The 25141-nt window shown below is 31.7% G+C and overlaps 1 protein-coding gene across 3 annotated transcripts in view; it reads right to left on the reverse strand.

Annotated features, from left to right (window-relative positions):
• Positions 1–25141, reverse strand: part of LOC145249619 (uncharacterized) — a 156806-nt gene that overhangs the window by 5362 nt on the left and 126303 nt on the right. For all 3 annotated transcript variants that reach the window (XM_080111346.1, XM_080111348.1, XM_080111347.1), the window contains 10 exons: positions 24919–25071; positions 24132–24299; positions 18924–19036; positions 17014–17194; positions 16325–16537; positions 13180–13559; positions 12327–12450; positions 9065–9273; positions 6644–6752; positions 6041–6210 (listed from right to left, as the gene is read on the reverse strand). In XM_080111346.1, coding sequence (XP_079967472.1) covers positions 6041–6210; positions 6644–6752; positions 9065–9273; positions 12327–12450; positions 13180–13559; positions 16325–16537; positions 17014–17194; positions 18924–19036; positions 24132–24299; positions 24919–25071 — 1820 coding nt within the window. The remainder of the gene's footprint in view (positions 1–6040; positions 6211–6643; positions 6753–9064; positions 9274–12326; positions 12451–13179; positions 13560–16324; positions 16538–17013; positions 17195–18923; positions 19037–24131; positions 24300–24918; positions 25072–25141) is intronic.

Consider the following 25141-nt stretch of genomic DNA (forward strand, 5'->3'; position numbering starts at 1 on the left):
CAATGATCCTGATCCAGTGGCGGGTTTAGATAGGTTGATGTTTTGTTGTTTAATAAGCATAAATTTGTGCTGTTTATGAGTGTTTCCAATGTTTTGCCTTTGGGGTGTAGCTTTTTGCTACCCCATATTGGGTTATGGCTGTTGAAGTCTCTCAGCAAAAGGTAGGGTTTGGGGAGTTGTTCTATAAGGTCGCTTATTTCTTTGGTATCTATAGTTTCGTTTGGGGGTATGTATTATATGGAACAGATAGTGATGGTTTTATGTAATGTAATTTGAGCTGCTATTGCTTGTAGTTTTGTTTTTATATTTATTTTGCTATGAGGTATGTTTTTCCTGATGAGTATTGTTGTACCTCCATTAGTTCTGTGTCCTGTGTTGTTGATAAAATTGTATGCTTTGTAGTGTTTCATTTGCAGTTCGTTTTTTTCTTGTAGGCAGATGGCAGCAGGGTCTAACTGTGATATGAGTACCAGTAGCTCGTAATTTGCTTTTATACCCTACAATTCCATTGTATGATTCTGTGTGTAATGTTTTGTATTTTGGCTGGTGGTTTGGTTTGGCTGTCTATTATTATTATTATTCATCTGTATGTTTTGTTGCTTTTATCAGCTTTCTTGCTTCTGGGAAGGTTTTGTAGATACTTGCAGAAACTCCTACACTTCAATTTTTTGTATTGTTTTAGTTTGATATCTCATTTGGTGGTATTTCTGTTTTAGATCTAGATTGGGAACGTTGTCAAGGTTTTTCGGTTTCTAGGGTTTTTGGCTTTTTTTTTTGGGGACTTTTTGATTTTTTTTTGTCTTGAGTGCCTTTCTTGGTTCTTGATTTCAAAGAGCTCAAATTTGTTTTCGTCCTCAACCAGCACCATTTCTGTTTTTTGTTATGTTGGTTTTCTTAGTAGGTTTTGTTTTGGTAGGTGAAAAATCTTTGGGTTTAGTAGTAGTAGTATCCGATAAGTTTGGAGTTTCAGCCTCGTCTCTCTGGGACTGGGGATTCTCCTTTAGGTCCCATTTAATTAGTTTAGTTATGTTTTCCTTTAATGTCCCCACTAATAACTTTAATTCTTTCATCAGTTCAATTAGGTTGTTTTGTACTGTCTCCTGTTTTGAGGTCGGGCTATTTGTGGTTTTTACAATACTTGAGTATGTTGGGGAATCTGGTGTGCCCTCAACTAGTCTTCTTGCCTCCGGATATGGTAGATTTCTGGTGTGTTTGATTTTTGTTATAAGTTTTTCCTTTTTCCAAACTTTGTATTCCTTTGAATCAGCTGCATGGTTTTGCTTGCAGTTTTCACATTTTGCTGGCATTTCGCAGTTTATGTGTTCCCCAATTCCACCACAGTTTATGCATGTTGGTGGTCTGGTGCATCTATCTTTGTGGTGGCCGAATTTATGGCAATTGTGGCATTGTAATGGGTTTGGAATATAGATTTCTACCTTTTCTATAATATAGCCAATTTTTATTTCTGTGGGAGGTTTGGGGGTATTAAAATTTAAGATATAGGTGTTTGTTGGGATAGTTTGGTTATTTTTTTTTAATGCTTATTCTTTTGATTTCTGTGACTCCTTGCTCCTTTAAGGTATTTTTAATTTCTTCTGGCGAGCAGAGTGCTAGTTCTGGGCTTTTTATCACACCCTTTGAAGAATTCAAGGTGATGTGAGGGTAGGCTTTTATTTTGAGGTTGTGGATGTGGTTTTGATTTAGGAGTATATTTGCTGAGAGTTTGTTTGGTACTTCTATTAGGAGGGTGTTGTTTTTTAGTTTTTTGATTTGTGTAGTTTTGGTTATCAATCTAATTTCTTTTTCGATAATGAATGGGGACAATTTGGTGATTGGAATACTGCCCTCCATAGATTCCAAAACAATGAACCTTGGGAATATTCTCCGATTGTCTAGTTCTATGTCCGAGTCTGAGTCATCTTCACTTTCTGGATGGGGTCGTTTTATTTTTTTAGAAGCCATAAATTATATTTTTTTTCCTTCATCATCCTTGCTCCCCACCCTCCTCTGAGCCCTAAATTGGGAGATGGTTGGGAGGAAACCCATTTGCCTAAACACCTCAGGGATACAAGGATGGTATACTCAAACAGTGAATGTATCTGCTTATGACGGTTTCTTCATTTACTTGGACCCAGCAAGTTATAATAAAGGGGTGTTGTCAGGTTTCACTATTTGATTGGCCCTTGCCATCGCCTTCTAGTATCAGTATATTTTTGTTCTTTAAAGGTGTTTGTGTGTGGTGTATTTGTATTTCTTTTCGTGAGGGTTTGCTGTTATTAGGGCTTGGCATGACTTGCCGATTGATCCGGTCGGGCCTTCCCGACCGCCCGTCTAACCAAAGTAAGGGCCAAAGTGGAGTGTTGTAGACTCATGGCCACTTGGGTCCGAGTCATGAGATACTCAGCCACCAGGATCCCATTCTAATGCATTACGGGTCGACACCCACGGCCAAAAGGTGGCCCCATTGAGGGACTTTTACTCACTGCAGGGGGGCAGTCGGTGTATTCTAATGCCCCACCAACGGGGTTGGGAAATAGGAAAGGAAAAAGGAGAAGGGAAGGGGAAGGGCGAGAGTTCAGTACCTATTAGGTTGGCGACTCTTTTGAACCTTGTCTAGGAGTGAGAGACTAGTAGCAGATGCACCAGCCCAAATATGACAACAATACTCCATATATGGGCAAATGGTAGCTTTATAGAGGTACAGGATACTTTCGGGTGTTAGCTTTCTAGCATGGTAGAGAGAACCTACCTTTTTCGCAGTGGTCCCAGCAATGCTCTCAATGTAATTGTTCCAATTCATGTTTCCTGTGAACATTAGGCCGAGGAGTTTTAAAGATGTGCTTTCAGATAAAGAGTCTTTGGCCATTGATTGCTATTGGTGGTAGAGAAGGTTTCTTGTAATTATCGAAGGAAACAAGTTTAGTCTTAGCAACATTGAATGTGACCATCCATTTTGTCCCCATTCCACTACAGATTGGAGGTCATCCTCTAGTGTTTCTGCCATCTCTTTAGATATGTGTTCATTTGTTTTCCTGTCATGTCTGTTATAGAGCGTAGTGTCATTAGCATATATACCCATCTAACAGAATTTTGTCAGGGAGGTCATTTAGGTCCAAGGATAGACCCCTGAGGCACTCCCGCATTTATATCATTGTTTAGATGTACGGCCACCCAGGACAACCTGGATTTTTCTCTTATCTAGGAAGGATTTAATTATGTTAAGTATTCTTCCAGTGATACCGTATGATCTGATTTTCCTGAGAAGACCTTCATGCCATATCCTGTCAAAAGCCTTAGATATATCTAGAGCTACCACTCTACCCTCCCCTGCTTTGTCAAGTGAATGGTATATATGCTCAGAGATTACCGTTAGAATGTCTGCTGTGGAACGGGCTCTCCTAAATCCATATTTTTGGTCAGTCAAAAGTTTAGCATCTGTAAGGTGATGGACTAGAGCTTGATTAATTATGGACTCAAATCTTTTGGTAAAAAGTGGGAGGAGGCTAATGGGACGGTAATTAACAGAGTCAGTTCTTTCGCCAGAATTCTTGAAAACTGGTACCACAGAAGCAGTTTTCCAGCAGGCAAGAAAGCAAGATTCATTAAGGCACTTGTTGTAAAGTTTGGAGAGGATTGAAACTACTTCGGCGGAGCACTTTTTAAATAGCACAGCTGGGATGAGATCAGGTCCACATGCTTTTGAAGTGTCAAGATTTTTTTATGATAGCATGCACCTGAGAAGGAGTGATTTTCAGATCGTCTAGTATGGCGTCTGTCCGCAAAGGAAAGTTCGGGAAAGGATGGTTAGCAGGGTCCAGTGTGGAGTTGGAGGCAAACCGACTGGCAAGCATGTTAGCCTTCTTAGTTGCTGAGCAAACAACCTCATAATTGTTGGATAGTGGGGGAATTGTTGATTGCCCATTATTTACTACACTGTTGTAGATTTTCCAGAAGTCACGGGTTCCTAATTTCTGTGCTTCGATACGTGTTTTGGTGGTTTCAGTAAATTATCTCTTAGCTGCCACTATTTCTTTCGTACAGTTACTTCTGGCTTCTATATACTTCTGTCTATTTGAACTGGATTTATGTCGGTTAAATCTGTGGTACGCGTGCTGCCTTTGCGCGACGGCAGCTGCACATGTGGAAGTAAACCATTGGGGAGAGTGGGGCTTTCGCATGGGAACATGTGCTTCAATTGCTGTTTTGAACCATTCAGTGATCTCATTTGCGCACTGTTCATCAGGAAGTGAAAAGATATTTCGCCATGGGACGTCTCTGATGAGATCCCTGATAGCTTCCCAGTCAGCCTTTTTATAATATCTCGTTTTGAGCAATGACTCTTCCATTTTGGCTCTAGAGTTTAGGGTGATTTCAACTCCTGACAGGGTATGCAAAGTGGGGCTTCATCTTTTTTGAGTAGGTAAGAGTGTGTGATAGAGGTATGACCTATTTGGAGTCTTGTTATAATTTCATTCTTTTGTTTGGTTTCTGTTTTCCTGTTTTCCTTAATTTGGTACAGTTTGTTTTTAGTAGAGGAGCTTCACAACTTACAATGTATTTTTAATATATTTATACTTCTATAATAAATTGACTATAATAATACATACAAAATCTGTATAAATTAAAATATATTTAAGCATATTTTATGACCAGGCTATGCCAGGCATCTCTGCTAGTTTATATATATATATATATATATCATTAAAACACTGAATATATGGTTAAGTGGCATTTTTAGTCATTTAGAACTGCTTTAAAGCTTCACTGCTCACTCATTTTTTGACCAAATTTGAAACAATTATTAGTTTACAAATCACCTTATCTAATTATGAAAAAAAAAAAAAAAATGCAATTTTCATTCACTAAACAAAAGTTATGAATTTACTGATGTTCAAAATCGTAAAAAAAAAAAATGTAAGGAGGTGAGCAACATTTTTTATGACTGGTTTCCATAGCAACTACTGTTACTACTAATTAATTTTTTTTTTTTTAAAATTCAATTTATAAATTTATATAATCAATTCTTAATGCTGCAATATTTGAAGTTATAAATTTACATTTTTTTTAATAGAATATCTTGTCCTTTTCTTTTCCAGTTTTAACAGCTAGCCCATTACTTTTCCATGTTTAAGCTTAACCATATTACTTTTCATGCTCGCACTTTTCTATTATAATATATACTGTCTATTCCACTATTAAGGTGCAGCGAATTAAGTATTGTGGTATCCATTGGATGCACAGAATAAAAGGGATGAATAGGAATTAGCACTTAAATGTAAAAGTTAGCCAAATTTAACCATATTAAACAATCAATTTGGCATAACATACTCGTCAAAAGGCTATAACTTTTGCCCATTTTTTGCAGGCAAAATGTCTAGTGTATATAATATATGAAAGCAGTTTCTGTGCTGGTGCATTGTATTAGTACTTAATTTCTGTCCTGTAAAACTTAAGATTACATGATATTACATTAGATGGTGTAAACTAAAGAAATGTGACCTTGTCTGAAATTACTGTACACTTCACATCCGGTATATATAAAACGGAAGTATACGTCACAAATTCCTACAATAGTTTTAGAGATAAATGCCATAAAAGGGCAGCAATATACAAAGAGATGAAGGATTCTAGTGCGTATTATTACTTGTATAGAAAATTAAAGAATTAAAAATGCATTAGCTTATTGTGCTTGTTCTTCCAGAACCTTAGGTTTTCAGAAATCTCAGGTTGAGAAACTATTGTCTAGAATTTAAGGTAGTTTTCTTGACTTTATTAAACCTCAATATCAAAAGTAGATAGACAGGCATCAGGCATCCCCACCTTAAAAAAAAAAAACTTTTGGCAGAAACAATACGGTAACTGATAGACTTTGGACTGTAGGAAAAGTTAAAATGCTAAGAAAGATGGATTTCTGAGTGATGAGCTGAGAATGTCGTAAGAGAATTAACACTTTGCTTAATCCTGTCTGTGGCATTTTAATGAGCCCGAAACCTTTAAAATTAGCAGAATCTGAAGTGAACATAAAAAATTGTTGCCGTACCTGAACGGTCTTCTGTTGCCTATGTCACGTGCAACAATTTGATTCTGTTCCATTTGCTCATCTAAGTCTCTTTGAAGTTTGCGCCGTTGAGTATTTAATCTCGTCACCTCTTCTTCAGCCTCGTCAAGTTGTCGTTTCAAGGCTTTCACCCTCGCACTTGATTTATCCATCTATAAAAAATACAAAAATTGGTTAAGAATGGTTTCCAAAATTTCATTTCTAAGTAAGTCGATTAGAATTCAATATCTATTATACTAAATGTCAGGTCGTTTAGTTCTTCCATTTTAAATAGCTAAATTTACAATGTTATAACATCTGTGTTCTCGTGGGCCCATCGATAATGTATTAGTTTACTAACTTAAGTAGGCTTGCACCCAGCACACAATGTTTTTTTTTTTTTTTTTTGCTTACAAAATTTTGCTTTTGGTTTCACTTTTGGCTTATTTTCTTTTAAATGATTGAGCAACAGATCATATATATAATACACATGTACATAATCAAATAAATAACACTGTAAGATCGTAAGATAGGGAAAATACTGCAACTAGGGACTGGAAAAACAGATTTCACATCGTTGTTAAAAAAAAAAAAAAAAATACTCGCTTGTTCTTTATACTGATCTGCATGTCGGCGTTCTTCTTCAACTTGTAATAGCAATTCTTTGTTTTTCTTGTCTAGTTTGCGATTTGCACGCATAGCTGTATTCTTTTCCCTAAAAACAAGCGAAAACAAGTCAGCACAAAATAAAAAAAACTTTCAAAATTTTGATAATTACAAGTGTAATGATCTTTATATAAAAAAATGTTAATCCTAGTGTACTCATGCTATCAAAAACCATGTCCCTTTTTAGTGCGTTCTAAAAACATTGTTTACAATGTAAATAATATTGTTGAATTAACTGCTGCTGTTAATTTGAATATATATATATACACAATAAATTACCCCTCTAAGTGTTGCACTATATATAATAATTTTCCTTGGTTGACTATGTTATAGAGTGACCTAGCAGAAGCAGTAAGTTATCTGTTTATCTAATTATCTGTATCTATGTATTTGTTTATCTACCGACCTATCTGTCTATATAATTATTTATCCAGCTAGAGTTGTGTGGACAAGAGATGTGAAGCCATGTTTTGACAGGTTATCAAAGCATGTCAAACTGTGACCTGGTCAAGTTTGCATCGGAAAGGTGACTTGAAGTTGATGTGTCGCATGTTCCGTTTTGCTGAAGCATCGTGGAGTTGGATTTGGAGGTGTCGGATGATCTAATATGGGTCTTCCCATTTGGGGGGTCTCGGAATGGAGACCTAGAAGACCTCCCAACCAAGCCAAGATTGTCAATCACTCCTTTGCTATGCTGAATACCTGGGAGGAATTATATATATATATACAAAAAAACAAACATAGCGTCTTGGTCGGTCTTGAAGCATCTTTGTTTAACCAGAATCCATTCTCCAAGATGACTGAAGAAACTCCCAGAAGAAACAGTAACAGAATAAGTATGTTGTTACGTATAGGTGTTATATGTAATTATGTCAACACTCATGCATAACACCACTAGATGAGACAAATCAAGGGCCATAAAATAGACAGTAAAGATCTAAAGACAACAGTCCGTTATACAACATACATACATAAGTTTATAACAACATGCATTAGAAGTGCCATGTATATACATTCAACACGCCACGATTTAATTATATACACACATATATAGAACTCCTCACAAATGCAAACACATATACACACACACATACATTTAATTAGTAAAGTATATACATCATATAAACACCTTCACTCCTATATGTAACATTTTAATTTGGTGTTGTTAGAGATAAAACAACTATACTGAATGAATTTGTTAAGAAAAAGGTCACATAAGATGAGGTGATGGGTTGGTTGTTTTTGTTTTACAGCATATCAACCCTTTTCAAGTTATTTAATGCCGAATCCAAAGATTTTGAAGAAAAAATTTTTAATAAAATATATTTGTTGTTTTCAAGTCGGTTTCTATTTAACCCATAGTTGGGACCCTAAGAGGTACTACCACTTCGGGTAGAGTGGACCTGGGAGCAATGGCAATTAAAGAGTGGCTCCACACTCCCCAAAGCCCGCAAGGTGGGTCCTCACCATCGGATATAGTTTAAGGTCATATCCAGGACCGAGGTGATGGGAGAAAGAAAATAGAAAAAACAAACATTGAAATGCGATAACAATATTATTAGGAGATAAAAATTGAACGCAGGGAGTTCAATCCCTGTATAGGGCAGTGCATTTTCAATCATATTCAAAAATAAATTTAGTATTGCATAGATCGAGTAGTGAGCAAGACGTTAGTTTTTGTTAATAATGGGAAATATAAAAATGTTCTGTAAACCGTTATGCAATTCTTTTTTAAATTTGCTACATGTTTCATAAACTGCATGTGAATATACTTTTATGTCTATTTGCCATCACAATCATGTAAAAGCACTAATTGTATATATTTATGTAAAACATTGATCCAAATGGATTGCCTAGTGTGTGCGTGTGTGTATGTATATATATATATATATTAAATCATCGTATATTTTCTAGTATTTCAATAGTGCTCAATATATAGAGCTTTATACTAATTATGACATGGCAGTATGTTGAGTGGATGCAACAATTGCAATGTTACATTAATTTATATTTAATATATTTTTTATTAATGTATGTTGTAAGCAGGTTTGTTTTTAAATATTCATTGTTAATCCCTTCAGTAAACTTGAAGTCATCTACAACCGTTAAAACAGATGTCTTTAATAGAATTCAGAATATTGATGACTTTGCGTTTTAAGTTTTTTTTTTTTTTATTATATATTTTATTTTTAAATTAAACAATTTTTTTTTTTGATTGGTATGAACTAGCATTTTTGAATGACAATTTTAAAATGTATCCAATGTGGCCCAGCGTTCTTACTTGTAGCTCTTAACATACACACGACTAAAGAATGAATGTGAGCTGTGATAATATTATTAGGAGATAAAAATGATACAGACTTGTTATCTTGGTCAAGTTGGTCCTCCAAATTAGCAATTTTGCTCTCCAATGCGGCAATCATCGACTTTTGTTTGATCTTAGCCTGGTTTTCCAGTTCCTGAATCTTGGCTTTAAGGTCTTTGTTCTGGCGTTCCAAAGAAAGTCGTTGGTTTTCAAGTTGTTGAGATGCTGACTTTTCTGTGTTCAATTCAACGAGCAACCCTTCATACTGGGGAGGGGGAGAAAGAAGTTGTTGAAGTGAAAATAAAGGTTTAATATAAAAGAAAATGGGATAATATTTATTCATTTTTAAATTTACATGCCAAAAATATTGTTTTTCAAGTTCTCGTTGGTCAAAAGAACAGAATTCTGTCATAAACGACAGATGTTCTGCAAAGTTTCTAAAATCAGTTTGGCATAATTTCTCCAGGGGTTTCATAGCTTTCAACTTTGAAACAATTTTTAATTACAAATCTTAATAAATGGCTTTCACACAAGCCACATTTATTGAACTTTATTCTTTTTCATACAAGTTAAAATAAAAATTATCACTTTAACTTTATAAAGAATTCTTGGAATTTATATAGAATACGTAAAATTTCAGAATTTAATCACATTGTTTCTTATATGGAAGAAAAAAAAAAAAAAAGACACAGAAAAGAGAAAAATATTTTACATAAATTTTTGTAGGATACTAACTGTACTTCCCCAGCATTGTACAGAATCCAGTGAAATCAGTTTGGTTTTTAATTTAGGTTTTTCTTGTTTTTAAACTTATTGTACACAACTATCATAAAAATTAAGTGTTTCATATCAGTCATCTGGACCGAAATAAAAAATAAAAAATTTTTTTTTGGGGGGGGGGGGGGGGGAAATGCTAAAATGCATTTCACAGGTAATACACCATATAGTAAAAGATTACCAAATTTCATTAAAATATGTTGAAAAGCAGAAGTTATTTCACTTTGAATGTGAATGTTCAACCAGCATATCCACCTTCTTTAGGTCATTTAATGCTGTATATAAAATTAAAATTTTTAGATGCTTTCAGAGTGATTTTTTGCTGGGTATATTAGAGTAATGTTTTTATATATAGTTTGTTATTTGATGGCATTTATATTTTATGGTAAAGATTTTCTACTTTGAATGTAAAAATGTCCTTGAAAACAATGCCTTGTCACCATAAGACATACAGCACATGCTACAGGACTGGCAAATCCATGGTTTATATATAGAAGAGTAAGTTGATTAGAATGTTATTTATCCTGTACTAAACTTTATTTCATAAGTGGAAATGGTTCAATTTTCAGCAAATTCATGTAATAAAATATTTGACCATTGATTTTTCTTGAAAATAACTTTGTTATTTTATAGTATATCAATCCACTTGGTGTTATTTACGGTCTAATTTAACTATTTTTAGTAGAAATATATTTCAAGTACTTAATAATATTAAAAAAATTATAAATTCATTTTGCATGAACATATATTCTAAACGATACATTTTATTTAACTTATAGATTGTTATCTTTAGTGCCAGTTCAACTGGGAATTAAGGGGGGACTCAAAACTCCAACAGGGGCTCACCAACTATTTACTAGTATATAAAATACTATCTACCAGATTTTAAAAGTCAAGCCTAGATAGCATTTAAGCTGACAAAAACGGATTCCGCTCTGCTACAATTTAAAAAAATGGTTCAACAGCTTGTTCAAGGTTTGTACAGATTTTCAATGTTCATTTTTAAGAACTTAAAGCATTTTCAAAGATTTTTCCAGACAATATTTAATGATATAAAACCAAAAACCTTGATTAAAACAGAAAGTCATTTTATTTATTTTGTGAAGTAGTTTTAAAGGTAACACAGTTACATGAAGTTCTCTAACATGCAATACAACTGATCAACTATTTACAGCTTAAGCTCATCACTACACATTCATCCATTGATTCTGAATCATTTTCAGTTCTTGTTTAGTTTGAAGCCTTCCTTTGAGTTAGTCCATTTTTTTTTCAAAGGCCAATTTTCTGAAAGCATTTGACTTTGTCAACAGATTCAAATTCCCAGAATTTTCTGCTTTCAGAGCAAGGACATCTGCTGATGAAGTCAATGATATGTCATTTTCTACTCTCACCTTTTTTTTTTAATTTAGTTTTTCTATCTGTCCAAGGGCTGCCTTTCTCTGAAGTTTGTCTTTTTGTCTCTTTTTGTTTTTACAGGTACATGTCATACCTATGTCTAGTCATGGAGCATGAAACAATCAGGGGATTGGTTATTGGGATTTGACACACCCCTCCTGTTGCTTTAACTTGGTCGCAGATGATCCTCTGTGCCACTACAGTCTCATCCTTCATATTCTCAACCTCTATTTCCTTGTTCACAGAGAATCCTTTCTATATACTGGCCTGGCCAATAGAAAGCACCAGAACAGTCTTCACAACCTGAAACAGTTTGCTGTAACAAATATCAGTCATGTAGGTTGCAAACGGTCTAGCCTGTCATCTTCAATCCTGTGGTTAAACCCAACAAATTTTTCAGATCCAATGACAGGTCTTTGCTCAAGAAAAGTATCATATTCTTTCAGGACATTATCACTCATCTTCCTGTTGTGCAGAAGAATGTTGAATGCACTTTTAAATTGCCTTCTACACGATACCTGCTTGGTGGTCATTAGTCTTGGGTTTAGAGAAGACAACTGTCTGACAAAGGAATAGGACAGTGGGCATTGATTTTTAAACTTCCGGTATAAGAGTTACGTCCCTTTACTCTTATATGGAAAAGAAGGGGACGCAACTCTTGTATTCACGATAATATACAATTTTTATTTTTGATTTTATTTTCAATATTTACAAATAAATTTAATCGTATTTATCTGATTTTATTTTTAATATTTTGATAAATTTTTACTGGACATAAAAAAAAAAATACACTTTTCAATGCCTTCCAAGACATTTTCCATATTTTCAAGGACAATTCAAGGCAAAATTAAACATTAAAGGACTTTTCAAGTTTGTGAGAACCTTGTTGCTAATGTGGAGACATTCTTAAACACATAAAACAATCAGTTTTGAGAAGAAAATTACTTATTCTTTTAATAATTAACATTCCTAATTGATTTTTTAGTTTAGATAGAAAACCTAAGTTATGGAAGAAATATTTACAAAATAAATTTGAACATAATAGATAACTAGGCAACACTGGGTCAGTACTGTTCAATATAAGAAAAATGAGATCTTGAAAAAAACCCAAAAAAAACCCCCAAAACATTAAAGTTGAAAAATTACCTGAGCATTAATTTTTTTATTCTTTTCAACAAGAATTTCATTGTTATTTTGCTCCTCATCCAAAAGATCCTCCAATTCAGATATTCTTAACTCGTGGCGTCTCTTCTCTTCGCTTAATGTAGACCTACACAAGAAGCATAAGGAAACACTATGTCAATCACTTTACATTACATACATTAAGTAATTAGAATAGACCACTTCACTACACTGCATAACATTATACATGCAGAATATATGAGAACACAAAATATCACACCGGAGGAGCACCAATCAAAATTGAAGACATGAGTTCACAACAAAGACATATTATTTAAAAATAAAAATTATATATATACACATTTATATATATATATATATAAGAAAGAAAAGGGAAACTACAAGTCAGACTCTTACCTCTTCTCAGACCTTTAAAAGAAAAAGAAGTTTTCTTTTTAACTAATTTTGTATAGTCATACAATCCCCAAATGTAAAATAGTTTGTAACAAATTACAAAAACTTTAAATATACAAACTTGAAAAATGAAAAAAGTGAAATATATTTACAGACTTTATCAAATTCAATTCTTAAGGATTTTACAAGTATAATTTATAAAGGACATTTTGAAATGATACAAATTCCAGTTTTAAGAAGCTTACAAACCCAAATAATGGCATTTAAAGAAAATGGAACAAGAAAATCTGATTTAATAATCTTGAAGAGAATGTTTTTTTTAAATTAAGAGACACACACAGCTAAAATAAGGAAAAAAAAAGAAGGCAGACAGCTAAAGGAAAGAGAAAGAAAGTGTTTTAATGAGAGAAATCATCCACCGATGCTCTCAATTAGAACTAAAAGTATGAAAAGAAAGACTTACTTGCTGTAAGAACCACTTGCAATTTCTTCTTGCAGCTCATCTCGTTCGGTCTCAGCATTCTTGCGAGCCCTTTCAGCCGCAACAAGATCCTCTTGCATCACAGCCAACTCATCCTCTAAGGATTTTACTTTCTTCTTCATATCCTTAAAGGCTGTGTTTGCGTCATGCTGTGCGGCACGGGCCTCTTCGGTTTCCCGTTGATACTCCTTCATTTGAGAATTGGCCTTGCGAGCTTGTTTCACCGCATCCTCTTTTTGCTTTGTCACCGCAATCATTTGCTCAGACAACTGGTTCAAATCATTCTCCAGTTTCTTTTTACTGTGAACTGCTGCTGCTTTTTGAGTTCTTGCATCCTCAACTTCAGCTTCCAGTTCTTTCAACTTCACAAAAAAAAAAAAAAAAAAAAAAAAAAAAACACTAGTAAAAGTATTGGCTAAGACAAATCAACAAGTATGTCAAGTTTTAGTGAAAAATTAAAACCCCTTACATAGCCAATCCAAGCTCACTCACTGTAATGGAGGAAAATCCTTTATTTCACTTATTTTTATACAAAATGAAACAAACTTTTCCAAACAAACTATAATTGTTCTATGGTGTTAAGTCCCTTTGATGGATAAAGTGGAGCTTATCAAGGGAAATCTACCCACATATGCTCATGTGTAATATTTGGATGGAAAGAAGGTTTCTAGGATCTCCAATTGGAGTCATGCACAAAGGTGCCCTAATTGACTTGAGGCGACATTCACTCAGAATGAGTGGAGCTGCCTTGTCCTTTGGAACACATAGCATGTCGGATGAACGCAGACTAAGAACGAGTCCACAGCGGCCAAGATAATGGTGGATAGCCAATCTGGAGACCAGTAGCAGACACCACAAACCAGAGGTAGGTTCAACGTGCACTTAGATGCTATTGCTTCATAGATGAACTCTCCTGGGTTGCGGCATATAGCATGGATAAACCAATGAAGTTTCCTCTTTAAAAGCATTTAAGAGGGACGATCATGCATCACATTCTGATTTAGGTATTGGAAGTGCATTACATTCCTAAAATAACATCAATTCAAGATGGCCGACTGATAAATTCAGTGTTTTCTTTGAGAAATTAGATTCTATGCAAGATGCATGTGAAAGTTTTTTGTACATTTTTTGTATGAGGATTTCTTCAGATGAACTGAATTCCTGACAAATCCTCAGAATTACATGCTTATTTCTGGTTGTTAAGTTACACGGAACTGTTTGGAATTTCCGTAAGAAAACAATGAAAATGTCATCAGAATATGACATACAATTATTTACTTATATATAAAACTTTTGTGCTGTGTTTGTAGATGTTAGATATTACAGTGGACCAGATATGAAAGATTCATATGAATTGTGTCAAATTCGATTAAATAATTATGGTCATAGTGCCTAGCTAACTCTTAAAATAAAAAAAGTTTAAAATTTAATTGATAGAACATTGTATGCAGTTTAATTTTTTTTTTTTTTCACGAGATGATTACATGTTCAGTTTCAAAAGAAAAATGTTCTCATTCCTTCTAATACAATTGTAAGAAAAAAGCTCCCATTAAAACATCTGTAAATGTACAGGCAAATATTTTTATTTATATATATATATATATATATATATATATATATATATATATATATATATACTAGCAAAAGTACCCGTCGTTGACTGCGTTCAAAAACAGCCTACAGAAAATGGACTGATTTATGAAAGTATGATAGGTTATCAAAAGGAAGGGTTGTAAAGAGATAGCTTCAATTTAGGGGGTATCAAAACCAAAGCAAAATATGATGAAAGTAAAAATAAAATAGATAAACCCCATAATTTATTATACCATACCTGTTCACACTGAAACACTTATCACAATATTCTGTGGATCTATATTAAAAAATCTTCTTAAACTTTGTGACATATTTTCATTCTATGGAGGTCAGGTGCGAACGAACACCTCATAATTTTATCATACCATATTTCTTCAAACTGAAACCTAATTATCAAAGTATACTTACGCAGATAGATATGAAAAGTCTTTAAAGTTTGTGCCTATTTTCATTCTATGGAGGCCAGACGCGAACGCAAACCCCACAATTTTATTATACCATCCCTATTTAAGTTAAAACATACTTAAAATATTATGTACATCTATATCAAAAACATTTGTAAACTTTTTTTTTTTTTTTTTTTAATTTTAAATTTTTTTATTTCCATACTTTGTGGACCAGGCACGAACGCAGACCCCACAATTTTAATGAACCACCGTTCTGCAGGATCAAACATACCCATTCCTGTGTCTCAATACATCTATCATTATATGTGATCAGTTTTTTAAAATAGTCAACCATATAGGAGCCTATTCGTGACCAGACAGACACACAGACATCCAGCTTTATATTTTTATATATATATATATATATATATATTAGTGTTGGGACGATTAATCATAATTGGAAAAATCAGAACTTTTTGGGGTATCGAATTCAGAAAAATTTGTGCATATTTTTCGATGCCAAAACAATTATTTTATATATTTTAAAAAATTTTTGATTCTGTTTAAAACAAAACTTTCCACTGCTGGTACTAATAATAAAATAAATGTTTATTGATATTAAACTACTAGTAACACTAAAATCTATAAATTACCCCCACCACCTATACACACACAAGTGTATTTTTACATTTGAGAAAATATATGCACATTTAACATGTTTTTATGGTTAATTGGGAAAAATAATTTTATAGTTAAATATTTAGAGATTTATGAAGAATCAGAATCAATAATTATATCGGAATCAGGAAAAATATTGGAATCGTCCCATCACTAATATATAAACAAATATATTTCCTCCCTTACATGAGAGCATAAGTAAAATATGGTATGTACTTCTGTTAGTGGGATTAAATTCTTTATTGAAAGTCAAACTTCTACATTATATCAACTGGCAAGCTGGACAAGACTGACTTTTCAGTAAGTGGTAACTGATGGTTTGAAGTTTTAGTCTTAAAGTTGATGCATTGGTTGGATAAAGCCACACTACCTTGAAAGTTAATATTTATATAGTTTCTACCTAAGAGAAGGGCACTTAAATGTAAGAAAGTTAATGAGGTTTTTCCCCAAATGGAATTGAAATAACTCACCTGTCTCTGGAGTCCTCTCTTAAATTCATCTGCATTCTCATCACGACCAGATACTTCCTTTTGCAGTTTAGAAATCTCTGCTTGCATAGTTACTTCCATTCTTAGTTTGCTGTCTTCCATAGTTTGGAGTTCATCTTCTAATTCTTCTATTTGAGTCATTTGTTCTTGAACCTGACTTTCGAGTTGTTTCTTTTGTCGTTCCAAATCAAGCACCTACAATAACAAAAAATGTTTAGCTTTCATAACAAAAAAATCATGGAGAAAAGGTATGTCAAGTTTTAGTGAAAAATTAAAACCCCTTATATAGACAATCCAATCTCACTCACTGTAATTGAGTAAAAGCCTTTATTTCACTTAGGTCTCACTTCTGACCTGTTACTTTAATGAGACCCACGTTGATAATTTACAAGTGAGTGATAAATTTATACACAAAAGTGACTCGCTCAAGTCAAAATTAGGTTATTCTGTTTATTTTTTTAATTACTGTAGAGCAGATATTTTTCCAGGTTGTTTACATATACTTGTAAAAAAATAAAGTATTTCATTTTTATTTTACTTTGAAAAGGACTAATTTACCAAAAATTAATTAAACTTTAATAAAAAAAAAAATTAAAATGAAGTTTTTATCAATTTTTTTCTGTAAAGCACCCCCCCCAAAAGAAAAAGAAAAAAAACAAAAAAACACTAACGCTGCGTTTGTCTGAATCAACTGATGAAACAAGTCCATCTAATTCATTTTGAGATTTTTTCCATTTCTTTTCCATGTCCTCGGACTTTTCACGTTCTTCTTCAAGTTCTTTCATAAGATTCATGATTTTAGTAGATTTTTCGTTAGCTTCTCGCTGTGATTTTTCATTTTCAGCACTTAACCTACAAAGCAAAAAAAAAAAAAAAAAACTTATTTAAAAGAATCCAATGGATGGAACCAATATTTAGCCATCATAAAATCACAAATCTGAAATTGAAGTAAAAAAATTTTTAATGTAATTTTCAAGTTTTCTTTAAAATACTTCAAGGCATCTGAGCAATTTGGTTAAATATTTAATATGGTACAGCATTTTAACCAGACAAAACAGACTTTTTGTTCAGCTTCTGACTTAACGTAAACAGATGGAAGATGCTGAAGAGCTTATCCAATGTGAAAGCAACAAAAACAGACAAGTTAATTTATAAATTAGCAATTGTCAAGAATTTGCAGAGAAAGGGGGGGGGACAAAGAAAAAATGTCAAGTAAATGATCAACGGCAATAAAAGGTTAGTTTAGAGTAAAAAAAAATAAAAATAAATAAAATAAAAAACAGTTCAGTTTTTGTTTAGTTCAAAAGCTGAACGTAAACTTTCTGAAAAATATTCTAACAGTTATTTTTTTTTTTTTTTTAATTTCTTGTCAAGAAAAAAAAAAAAAAAAACAATTTTTTTTTTGGTTAAAATATTTCATTCCTATTGGAACGTTGTTCACTGTTTATATAATTCTGTTGGCAAAAGTCGATTCTGTCTAGTTTAATGCTGTACCACAACCAAATATTTTAATGAACATAATACATAACTAGTAGGACCCGTGGAATTTCCAGCAGGGGACTCATATGTAATATATGACACTCTGATATTGTAGCTTTTGTTAAAACTGAAAAAGTATTTATCTAAGTTAGCAGGGACGCCCAGTGTAGCCCAGTCATAAAGTACGCTTAAATATGATATTCTATTTCTTGCAGACTGTATATATTATTATAGAGTTAATGTTCTATCGATTTTTATGTTATAAAGCTGTGATTTAAAAAAAAACATGACTTGGGTTCATCAGCTTGAAGTGAAACCGAATATATATATATATATAAAAACTTTAGTTCCTTCAGCTATAATAGAAACCAAAATTTATGAAGAATTCTTGATAAAATTATTTATACAAAATAATATAGGACTTAAGTGCCGTCAGCTGAAATCAAAACCAAGACTTCTGAAGAATTCTTGATAGAATAATTAAATAGATTATTGGAGTGCCATTAGCTATAATCAAAACCAAAACCAATATTATGAAGAATTCTCAGTAAAATTATTTATAGAAAAAATTAAATGGCTTGAGTGCCATCAGCTATCATCGAAACCAAAACTTCTGAAGAATTTATGGTAAAATTATTTATTACAAGAAATGGAAGAACATAAACGACCCGAATGTAAGCGTGACACAGAAAATAACACATGCTATCGTATTAATATATAGATGGTTTTCTTAAAAAATTTAACCAATAATTGCAACTATGAGACTTGGACAAAAAATAAAAACAAAAGTTTTTTTACACGAAGAACAGAAACTTAACTACACGCACGATTGCCTTGGAGTCTTACTTTCACTGCACTTTTTAATTTTATCATTTGTTTTAAATAATTTTTCCAGTTTAATTATTACTGCATTTTTCAATCATTTAAATTATATATTAAACCAAATTGTAATAATTGGGATTGCTAAGAATTTTAAAACCTTTTATGCCATAAAGGTAAAGGAGTTTGACAGAAGATTATCCTTTCCTTCTTTTCTATTAGTATAAAATTTCTATTCTTTAGGATTAAATAAATACCTTCCATAAATATAAAAAACATTTACCGTTCTGAAATGGTTTTTTCTTCAGCAAGTTTCTGATCGAATTTTGCCTGTTTTCTTGTTAACTCATTAACTTGCGCAATTTGCTGATCAAGTTCAACACGGAAATCTTCATTCTGAAAAATAAAACATCTCAAATAGAATGTCAAATCAAAATTAGTCCGAACATGGTACCCCCATAATAATAATAATAATAATGGGTTGGGTTCGAGACTCCTAACAAACGGTTCCCCAGTTCGATACAAAACACCTGATGAAGGACGGAGGGCAAAACGGCCGAAACGTTGTGACGTTAACAAACAAGATGAGGAAGTCAGTCCGACAATCTCAATCAATAAAAACACCTCATCTCAAAAATACAGACAATTACTATCAAAATTAGATGTTTTTTTCATGAAGATATAATTTTTCTAAGGTTTTGTCCAGAATTCTCCCTATATTAAAAAAAAATTCAGAAAAATCTGAATGATAAAATGAAAATATATTCCAAAATTTATGTATATTAAGTAATTTTATTTTTATAAAGAAAATTATTTTTAAAAGCAATTAATGAGAATTTATAGACATTACAAAATAAATCTTGTTAGTTTGCATTATTAAGTTATTTTCATTTCTTGAAATTTGTTATACAGCTCCTTGATTACTCATAAAATTTGATTTTCTTTTTTTGTTTTTAAAATGGCAGACAAGGCAGACACTTTTCTGTTACACATAAAATTTGATTCTTATTTAAAAATAAAACTACTGAATTTATGTGAATTTTGGAATGTTATTTTCGTTTCATAATAGATAGGTACAGATTTTTCTTTATTTTTGTTTTTCAATATAGAGGGAATTGTGAAAAAACCCCAAAAGTAATTCAATTTTGAAGTAAAAATTAAAGTAATTTAAATTTCATTCTTGGAATCATAAGACATTTCAACATCATTTGGAAATAAAAACATACAAGAAATGTTTTCATAAATTCAAATGTATTATTTTATCTTAACATTCTAATGTAATATATTTAAAAAAAAAACTATATATATATATTCATATCTAAGTTTTTTTCTGTTGTAATTAAATTTTCATTTTTATAAATATTAGGTTTTCTTTTTTTACTAATATTTATGAAAAAAAATTAATTCCAAAAAGAAACTTAGATATGAACATTTTTTTTATACAATTTTTTTCTTCATTTTCTAATGGGGGGGGGGATAAATATACAAATTAAATGTATTCACTGCTTATTTTAACCTTTTAATAATGATTACATTGATAAATTGCTAGCCAACTGGGACGTAAGAAAAAAAGCATTTTTTAATGGATTTTTGTTCTCATATTTTAGCTGATGCAGTAGGGCAGGTCGATTTGCAACTTTTTTCAGAAAATCAACATGGCACTGGTGATGATAGTTGGGATTTGATGTGATAACAGATACCAAAAATTAGATTCCTATCTTAAACAGAAAATTGAGCATTTAATTTTAAAAATCGTATAGAAAAATGCTGAGAAATTCTACATTTCCATAGTATTTTTCACAACACTGACTTTGAAATTTCACTATTTTTATAAAAAAATCCAATTAAAATTGATATATTTATATGAAATACATTGAAAGAAAAATAAATACATGAATTATAATTTTAATTATGAATCACAACTAGCAAAATATCTCAACTTTTACTGCATTGATTAAACAAAAATTGTAAAAAAAGCTAATTAGCAACTAAGTCTTAAATTTCACAATATTGTAATTCTGTAACATGATACAAGTTACAGAACCATGTATTTTTTTTTTTATTAAACAATAATATAAACTGTCATAATAGAACTAAATTGTTCTGTATATTTTCCTTTCGAGGAAAATGAAGGTCTAATTTGCTGGCACGATAACTTTATAATAATGTATCTATGTCTTGCTTCCTGCCCATATACAACTTTTAAAAAAAAATCAATCAAATTTTACCAGTGTTTGACTGCAAAATTGATAGCAGTAAGCTTTTTCAGTGTTTTTTTTTTTTTTTTTTGAGTTGTTCACTATTTCCGGAAAAAAACCCCCCAAAAAATTATTTGAAAACACTTATTTTTTATATTTTTGTGATGAAATATGAATAAAACTGACTATTGTTTGGGTAAATTGAGAAAACTAATAAAATTTAATGGAAGTTTATCATTGATATATTTTCCGGAAGTAGTGCAAAAGCACTATATTTGGAACTGTTTTGTTCTATGAAGCATATTAAAATATACTGTTGGTTAAAAAAATTGTCGGTTTTGATCTCAAACCAAATAACTGCATACACTTGGATGATAAATTTGACCAGAATGTTTAATTTATCATAGTGCTTGATGATAGACACTTCTGGTTCATAAACACATTAACCTTGTGGCTTATATTAGCCATCTTGCTTGATTCAAGGGCCCAATTTTCTAAGCTGCATATCTTAGTTTAACTTTGAGAAATGCCAACAGCATACTCTCGAAAAGTAGACTAGTCTTCACACTTATTTGTTTCTACTGCTGTCAGATAATTATGATCGGGAGGAACACTATTTTTTAGAATTCTACTTGAGGCAAATCTTGATAATTATTGATACAAATTTTCCCCAAAGGACCAATAAATGTTGTTAGACTTTTTCTTGTTCCATCAATTAATTTAAAAATTGCTCTAAATGGCAGTTCTTCTAGTGGAACCTGAAAATTGCAACATTTGCATGTTTAATAATAGAGCCAGAATACATAAATACCAATATATTATTGTATTTTCCACAAAAAAGGAACATAATTGCAGGTGAATGTATAGAATTTTACCTCCTTGTTAGAAGGACAAGTGCAGATTATGTACCTTGTTTGACAATTTTCTGCCTTGCACTTTACTGCAAATTCATCACATCTCAAGTCAGGAAGTTTACAGCTACAAGAAAATATATCAAACAATCTGTCTTGCAGTTCCTTCATTTTTTTCACTTTGGTTGCTGCAAGATATTTCCTGTCAATCTGTTTGGCCCTCTTATAGCAAAATATATTGACCTTCTGTCCTTTATAATGTTCCCCCAACGGAAATTGTGGATTAACTTACTTGCCAAATACTAATTAATTCCTTAGCAATTAACATAGAAATCCCACTATATTTAAGTGGGGATAACCATTTTTGAGGAAATAACTAAACTGGATAACTTGTGAAGTTGAAGATGCTGTTTCATCCAAACGACAAGGTGGACCAGCAAATTTTGTGAACCACGGGTTAAACTGAACGTTGTGCTTTTACTGACATTCTAATCTGAAAAGTAAAATAAATAAATGGATTATAACTGAAGGAAACTGTTTTAGGCTATCTTCCAGTTTCATATGTAAAAAAAAATAAGCGCTAGTTATAAGAAATAATGAAAAACTTTGTAGAGTTGGATTAGATGTATTGAAGAGAGAGGACCAAACCAAATCAGAGGCATAGTAGTGTTTAGTTTAGACATTTTTAGACTTTAGCTCCTCCTTCGATAACATGAATTTACTCAAAGAGATTCATTCTTGTTATAGCTGTGCCATTTTAAACGAGTATTTAGAGTTTGAAAAACCAGTGCTTGTGCATCTATGTTACCATGCTATTTTTAATAGTATTTTCAAGTTAAATTTAATTTTTATGAAATTTGTTTAAATTTTTAGGCGAAAGTACAGAATAGTTACAACACAACCTACCTTCTCCATGTTAAGAATGGTTTTCTAAATAATAAATTATTTTAGCACAATAACATAGATGCACAAATAAGGAAAACCTTTAAAGCAGTTTCCTTATTTACTCGTATTAATCTTTGTATGCTATCTGATTTTAAAACTATAATTTTAGAAGAAAAATACTGCTTAAAAATAATTACGCCCTGAAAATAGAAATAAAAATTTGACACTAATTTTTTGCAAAGTATATTTTTATTAAGTAGAAAAACTTAAAAATTTACGTGGTTATGTTTCGTAAAGAATGTGTAGAATTAAATTGTATAGATTTTTTTAAAATATAAAACTGGAGTATTACCATATTTTAATAAAAATTTCAAATAGAATTTGATGTGAAATATTAGGTTGGTGGAAACATAATGTTTTGATGTTCATTTGAACGTCAAAAAATGCCATTATTTTTGCACCAACCTAATTTTGCACCAACCTAATAGAAAAACAAATTAAAAAAGATAAAACGAATATGTTTAAATTCACTGCAGACACTTGAAATATAATATATATTTTGAACAAGTCTTTTTCGTTTTTCCTTGCGAAATAATTAAGCCTAAATCGTAATGTTTTCAAATTAAATAATAAACAAACAATTTTCAATATCAATAACAAGCATTTTGTGATGGTGAAATCTAAAATGTTTCTACCCCCAAAAAAGTTCCTGAAATGAAAAAGCAAACTTTGGTCGTTATTATTTAAAAAACATAATTTTGCCTTTACAGTTAATATTTATTTTATTAATTCATTATCCTCACTCATTTTATTTAAAAATGTAGTTTAAAACATTCTAAATAATGATTCCATTTTCTTAACAGTACGGTTTGTTTTGATGACAGGATGTTCTTGGCAATTCAGCGAAAAAATTTTAATAACTTCAATTTTTCTACTTTTTAAGTCAATTTCCTCAAGCAAAGTTAATGATTTTGAAAAAAATATTTTTGTAGATCTTTTCTCTGTCAAACCCCAACTATCATCACCATTGCCTCACCAAGGTTCCAAAATCGACCTGCCCTACTGATGCAGCCTCCAACCCTTTTCAGGTAGATGTTTGCAAGCTATAGGATCTTTGTTTAATTCTTGAATCTGTATGGAATTTCAAACTTATCCCTTTAAGTAACTGACAGGAGTAGATTATTCTCATTCCATCAGCCAGGAATATGTAGAATCTTAATTCTTAATTAGATTCTTAGTATCACCTACACTGATGATTGAACTGTTACCCCCACCAGAAAACCGTCAGAACTGATTTATCCGTTGGATCACAGATCTAGTTATAAATCAGAATATTATATCAACCGAAATGCGAGAATAATATCCAAGATAAGAATCGTCATCATAATCCAAAGTTAAAATTTTTTTTATACATTTCAGATTTTTTCAAATTAATTTTGCAAAAAATTAAGAATCTAATAATTTCATTTTCTGTATAATTTTGAAATTTAAAAAATCTTTTACATTTGTTAACATAGCAAGTTTTCAAATTACAGAAAACTAAAAAATTATGATCACCTCCTCTGAAAGTTTTTTCTTTGCTTTCTCCAAACGAAGAATTTGTTCCTGCAAATCAGCATTCTGTTGTCGCAATTGTTCAATCAATCTCAAAGCTTTCTTTAATTCTTCTTCGGCACTATCGCGACTGCTTTCAGCCGTTTCAGCTTTTTTCTTTAGTTCAGCCATCTGAAAAAAAAAAATGTTTCATCAGCATAAATTTTGGAATACAATTTATAGTGCGTAAAGGTGGATAATGTGAGCTATATTTAATTTAGCTTGATGCAAAAGAGCAACTGAAAGCCTAATTTTCACATACCTCATTTTTTTAATGAAATGTTTAACAAGTATTAGATAATATAATCAAATATTTCCCACATTTCAGTGTTATTATAGTATTTTAAAAGAGTCTTAGGAGACATAAGTGCACATACCGTTTGGAAAAATTTTAGATTTGCATCAGTAGATACTAAGCAAGTTTCCAAATTTCATTTTCTAAAGGCTCCTTAAATTTGAGATATGGTATTAATTTCTGTTGCACTGCGAGAAATATGACACTAAGTTCGGAAAGTGGGAAACCAAACTATTTCTGGTGATCAGCAGTAATTATTTCATATAAATAATCATTAAATCACAAGTATTGGTAAAATTTCCACCATTTTTTAAAGTATTTTATCCAACTGGAAAACAAGCTAAAGTTTTCATTGAAAATCTTAATTTGTTTATGCTTATCTAACTATGCAAAAATGGTGAAAACTAATCGATTGGATGACATATTTTCGAAAGTAAAAGAAAAATGTTATCTTACCAAAGATTGGTTCTTTTCAAGTTGTTTTTGCAATTGTTTCTTGTTTTCTTCCTCTTCTTCTAACTTGTCATGTAGAGCTTCCCTTTCGACAGTAGAATTACGCAAATCTGAAAGTGCTGTCATCTTGAGACGAGTTTCTTCTTCAAGTCCTTCCTTCAATGAGAAAATGTTTTGTCCGCCATTAAAAACAGTTTCAAATTGAAAACAACATTTTTTTTTAGTT

The sequence above is a fragment of the Euprymna scolopes genome, chromosome 28 (genome assembly GCF_053919585.1).
Source record: "Euprymna scolopes isolate OS-2025 chromosome 28, ASM5391958v1, whole genome shotgun sequence".
NCBI classification, from domain to species: domain Eukaryota; kingdom Metazoa; phylum Mollusca; class Cephalopoda; order Sepiida; family Sepiolidae; genus Euprymna; species Euprymna scolopes.